This window comes from Epinephelus moara, chromosome 11 (genome assembly GCF_006386435.1).
Source record: "Epinephelus moara isolate mb chromosome 11, YSFRI_EMoa_1.0, whole genome shotgun sequence".
NCBI lineage: Eukaryota > Metazoa > Chordata > Actinopteri > Perciformes > Serranidae > Epinephelus > Epinephelus moara.
In genome coordinates, this window is record NC_065516.1 from 1966602 (window position 1) to 1972601 (window position 6000).

At 39.6% G+C, this 6000-nt stretch overlaps 1 protein-coding gene across 3 annotated transcripts in view; it reads right to left on the reverse strand.

The window, feature by feature from the left end:
* si:ch211-230g15.5 (polyhomeotic-like protein 3) overlaps positions 1 to 6000 on the reverse strand; it is a 49412-nt gene that overhangs the window by 5774 nt on the left and 37638 nt on the right. For all 3 annotated transcript variants that reach the window (XM_050056463.1, XM_050056462.1, XM_050056461.1), the window contains 4 exons: positions 4438 to 4781; positions 3760 to 3925; positions 2196 to 2307; positions 1823 to 1943 (listed from right to left, as the gene is read on the reverse strand). In XM_050056463.1, coding sequence (XP_049912420.1) covers positions 1823 to 1943; positions 2196 to 2307; positions 3760 to 3925; positions 4438 to 4781 — 743 coding nt within the window. The remainder of the gene's footprint in view (positions 1 to 1822; positions 1944 to 2195; positions 2308 to 3759; positions 3926 to 4437; positions 4782 to 6000) is intronic.

Sequence of the window (6000 nt, forward strand, 5' to 3'; positions counted from 1 at the left end):
ATGGCGTGTTACCTTGAATTTGTGAAGAAAACTTTTTCTTGCATGCATCCACGATGAACGAAAAATCCAAAAAGGTACAAATTCTTCATGAATTAAAGTAAACAGGGTCCACATTTAACAACAACAAAACTATATCAAAACATCTGTTTACAAATTCTCACACACGCTTCGGCATGTTTAGGGTGTGCTACTTACAGGGGGAAGTATTTCAAATCATAATGTTTTGGTTAAAACATATGTATTTGTGAGGTATTGAGCATATGACTGGATATATGAGGCTTGGATTATACTGCACAAGACATGTAAAAGTTTGTAAACACATGTTTTGATATTGTTTTGTTACTGTTCAAAGCAGTCCCCGTTCTCTTTAATTCATGACGAATATTCACCTTTTTTGGATTCTCCGTTCACCATGGAGAAATTCAAAGTAACACGCTGAGTAATGTATATACAAATGATCATATTGCAGTAGAAGTATTCTTTTGAAATGCTCTTACTTGTATTTGTTAGTGATAAAAACAAAATAATAACGATAATTTCATAAAATTAAAACACTGTGGAAGTAGCCATTCTGCATGATGAGTAGTTTTGCTTTTATATTTCAAGAAAACTCTGCTGATTAAGGGAAATTTTACTTGACTGTGGTATTTCTACTTTTACTAAAATAAAATAACTATTTCTTTCACCAGCAGCAAGTGGTATCTCATGGGTCCACTTGAACTGACTGCTGACCCAAATTAAAGAGTACTAATCCCTGTTGGTGTTCAATTTAATCCCTGGAATAAATGCTGGCATTGTATATTTCTGCAAACCATGCATACGTTATATTTGCATCTTATTATGTAACAGATACGTTTCACTATGTTTCAACGACATTGTGGCTCATGTGTGGTTAGGTTTAGGCACTTAAACCTCTTAGTTATGATTAGGAAAAGATCATCCACATTTGAAGCCTATTAAGCCACTGGAAAAACACTGGTGGATTGTTACAAAACACTCACATTTGGAGCCTAAAACATTGCTGTAAAAACAGACAGGTTGCTACAAAACACCCACGTTTGGGGTTTAAAAAGCCATTAGAAAAACAAAGACAGGTCGCTTTAAATCACTCACGTTTGGAGTTTAAAAAGCTGCTGCTGTAAAAACAGAGACGGGTCACTACAAAACACCAACATTTGAAGCTTGAAAAGCAGATTGAAACACCCTAACAGGTAGCTACAAAACATGCGAATCTGAAGCCTATAAAGCTGCTGGAAGAACACTGATGGATTGCTACAATACACTTACATTTGGAGCCTAAAAAGTTGCTGGAAAACAGACAGGTTGCTGTAAAATATCCATGTTTGAAGCCTCAAAAGCACATTGAAACAAACCAACAGGTAGCTACAAAATACCCATATCTAAGGCCTATAAAGCTCCTGGAAAAACAAAACAAAACACCCGTGTTTGAAGCCTAAAAATTCGTTATAAAAACAGCTATGACTCACTAAATCACAGATGGTTTTATCTTTTGTTGGGTCTGTTACAGTGGTCTGCAGCCTGGCCACCATCCCCTACTAATCCGGATGACAAAGTCAGCTGATACAGTCTACTGAGTATTTTTTTTTCCATTTTTTGACATTTTATAACAATTGTTTATAAAAAAATAACTGATACTGAAAATAATCATTACTTGAAGCCCTATTTGGAATTTCTAACATTTCAGTGTGAGTTGTACATTATATTTCTATTTCTGGAAAGAACAGATAAATTCCAGTTGTTCAAGTAGTGAGCTTTTACAGTGTACAGTGTTTTAGGCTGGTGGTTTCTTCAGTATCCCTACCAGTCGTAGTAAGAGAGGCTTCCCAGGAACGGACTCGGCCCTGTTCAGGGCTGGGCGAGGCCTCTCTGACCGACTACCTGCACTCAGAGCCCGCAGACGCTTCGTCAGACGAACATTAAACCTGCCAGAGAAAGAAGAAGAGAGAGAGGAGGTGATATCTCCTCGTTCCGCCGCTTTGATTCACACTCATATCTGCATTTCACACCTGTGTGTTTCTACACAGGCCACACACGCACACACACCACATCCTGCCAGCACTGCCGCTGTAACAACAACACCCCTGAACACACCACTGCATGTCAGAAATAATGACTGAAGGTCACACAGAACATTAGCTGCGTTTTGTTTTTGAGCCAATGGAATCAGGTCTCACCCGCGTGCACAGGAAGTGGAGCAGAAGCGTTTGGACCGCATGAAGTTGTGTGCATGGCCTCTCTTCCCACAGAACTGGCAGTGCAGCACCGTCCTGTCCCTGTGGGCCGACCCTGTGTGTGAGAAACAAACATGGTCAACTGTGTTTGATTTCAGAGCCATTTGGTCCATAAATGCCCAAAAAAATGAAAAATAGTAAATAAGTTTTTGTCTTCAGGTTGTTTCTTTTGTCCACCAACAACCCGAACCCCCCAAAATACCACTTTTCTGACAAAACATTGAGGAGCTGCAGAATGTTTTGTGTTCTTGCTTGAAAAATGATCAATCAATTAATCACTTGGGGCTCTAAAGGTGTTGAGTATGGATTCCCTGGAAAATTAATAATTTTATTATTAATTATTTTCTGCATTAATTTTTTAGTCTATAAAATGCTATTTTCTAAAAGTGAAACTTGCCTGTCACAATGAGCTTCACCCACGTTATTGACTTCAAATAGCTTGCTTTGTCCACCAACAACCAAAAAACCCCCAAAAGACTTAACTTAAATAAGACAGAAACTGGGAAGCTGTGGCCAGAGAATGTTTTGTGTTTTTGCTTGAAAAACGATTAATTGATTAATATTTTCTGCTCTAAGACCAACAAAACACATGTGGAAAGACTATACTGATGGTTTTGCATGTGTTTTGCATACACTGGTCATCATTTTCTAAATGATACCAGTTTTTAGATTGTTGCTCAACCTTCCAAGTAGTTTTTGTCTCCTGCTCTTTTTAGTATGCCACGAAACCTGCAGAGTTCAGAAATGTATGTTAGATCCATCACAACAAACTGTGCCTAATTTATTATTGAGTAGAAATTAATGGTGTGATTATTTAAGACTGATCTTTGGCCAAAATGCTTGAACCAGCCTCTTAGATGTGACGAGCTGCTGCATTTCTGTGCTTTATATAATTGTAAATTAAACCTTTTTGTGTTTTTGACTGTGGCTTACACTCAACCATCAATTTAAATATAGGTAATATGATCATTAAATATTAATATGAATCATATTTTATGGTATGGTTATGATACATTTAGCTATGGTAAATGGGAATAAGCATTTTTAAAGAATAACTTAACACCAGGCTGAAAGGCAGAATTTTGCTGCCCTCTCTGGTCGACAGTTTAAACCTTGTCTCACCTCTGAAGCTGCTGTGTGATCAGACGAGTGCTCTGCTGCACCTGTGACCACACCTAAAAGTGATGTCATCAGATCCTGTAGTACACATGCACATCACTGCAGCAATATGAGACATTAAACCAACAGAGGTCAGCAAAGTCAAGATTTTCAGCTGGTTTTAAGTTACTCTTTAAGGACTTTCTCATATTTTAACAACTAAACAATGCATGGTTTGGGTGTTAGATGTCTTATGAAAACAGTTATTAGTTATGTCACTGACATCAGTTCCAACTGACTATGTCGAGATGGCAATAAAGTATTGAATTAAACTTAAATTTGAAGAAAAACCCTGAAACAGGATGAAGGTTGCACAGTTTCTAAACCAATCAACTCATGAGACTCTTACTGTTGGTAGGGTCATCTGTGTCTCCGGCCTCCTCCCCCTCTGACTCAGTGGAGTGCTCAGCTTGTTTTGTTGTGTCCATCACAGGCAACACCGGACTCCCATTGGTCCCGTTCACTTCCTCTGGTTTGGTCACCTGCTCTGGAACCAGCAGCGACGAGCGGTTCACCTGCACGACAAAAAGGCACTTAAAAACACCACAACAACCTGTGACTGCAACAGTTTGTATTCCAGTCTGCATAATGTACTTTTTGGTACTAATACTTTTGTACTTCTACTCAAGTATAATTTTGAATGCAGGACTTTTGAGTTCACTCTTTACCAGCGCTTCAAACCAAAACAGAAAAAGAGAGATTATTTTGTAACTGTATTTTAGGTTTGAATTATTTTTGGATAAATACTAAATTGTGTAGCATTTACCTACAGTAACAATTAAAAAGGCAGGTTGGGCAAAAGTAAAAGACTAAATACATAAAGATACTGATGTCCACCACAGCTGGAAGCAGGTTTTGAATAAAATTAACTTGTGGAATATTGAAAAAATATAACATTAGGTTGCTGATTCCGACTGCAGCTAACATTATAAATAAACATCAGTCATATCATTTCTGTAACTCTTGGTCTGATCAGTATGATGTACAACAAATGCTGTGTGTCCTTAGTCTGTATCTATGTCCGTACAGGAAATGGTTGGAGCCCCTCCTGGATGACGAATCCCTCCACCAGGTGAGTCAGAACCTGTCGCCCCTCAGGCCATGCCCTCGGCTCCCAGGGGCTGCTCTGCGATTGACCGAAGCTCTCCGACTCGTCTCCCGATTGGCTGAGGGGCTCTGTCTCAGTTTCAGCTTCAGCCAGCTGCTGTGACTCACTAACCACTTTGTTGTCAGCCTTCTCTGTCTCATGCTGTGATAGGCTGAGGTCGGTCGGGAGGGCGGTCTGAGCAGGGAGGAGTGGGGGAGGGTTTTCTGCTGAGGGGGTGATGAAGGGTGAGGAAGGGGGTGACTGGGAGGAGAGGCTGGACAACGCTGGAGGATAAAAAAGAAAGACAGTGACCACAGTTAGTTTTGTCACATACACACGTTCACATACTTTTACTCCTTAGTTGTGATGAAGGGAAATCTTAATGCTCCAGTATGCAACAACAGTGTTATCCAATTTTGTGTCAACAGTTTGTGTTTGAATCTTTTATGTTTCAACATGAAGCTCTATACAGAAATGTTCCTTTCAGTTTGCTGTGGAAGAACTTAACCTGAGCCTTATCAAACACCTCTAGGACCAACTGGGGGAGAAAATCCTGGCAGCCAGGTTTTTAAAATCTGGTGGAAAGTCTTCCCGCATGCTGTCCACATACTTGAGGGTGACTTCACAAATGAAATCAACTTTTTTCAATAAGCAGAGAAAGGAGAGCTTATGTAACCCCACCTGATGTGCCTGTTTCTGTGTTTCACAGTACTGACACCAGTTCTGAGACAATTAGGAGGCTCAATTTTATTCCCCTATTCTTCTCTTGGGACATTTGTGCAGTGGTGAAATGTAAAAACGGTACATTTACTCAAGTACTCAACTTTGAATTTCTTGTACCTTATTGAGTATTTCTGTTCTATGCAGCGTTATATGACTACTCCACTGCATCTCCGAGGGAAATATTGTACTTTTTACTGCACTACATTTCTCCAACAGCTTTAGTTAGTGTACAGATTCAGTGCATTAATACAAAACATAAATCATCAAATAGATGATGTATGAATATATATTAAGCTGCCCAACAGTGGATTGAATGATTTGACAAAATGAGCTCCACCTTTACCAGCTGCTATATTAAAGTGATGAACACATTAAACAACAAGAGCACTAAGCAACTGTTAGAAACTGTCCTGGCCCCCTTTCAGTAGCAGAAATGCAGAATATTTGCTGTTTAAAGTTCTCAGTTTTCTCACATTGTAAAGTGAAAATTGTTGGGGTGTGCTGGTGGTTCAGGCAGGGGCGGAAATCCCGGGGGGGACAGGGGGGACATGACTCCCCCTTCAGTAAAGCTGTACCCCCCTAGAATCATTTGAGACACAATTAATAATTTTTGAACAATGTAGTAGTATTTATTAAAAGCACAATGTAAGCGGTGCTCATTATAATCGCGCAATAATGTGCTATTTAAATCTTAAAAGATTTAGTCCCCCCCTCCCATTCCTAGTAGTGGTATATCCCACACTCTTTCCAACGGGCGGGGCTGCTTGGCAGCAGTAGCAG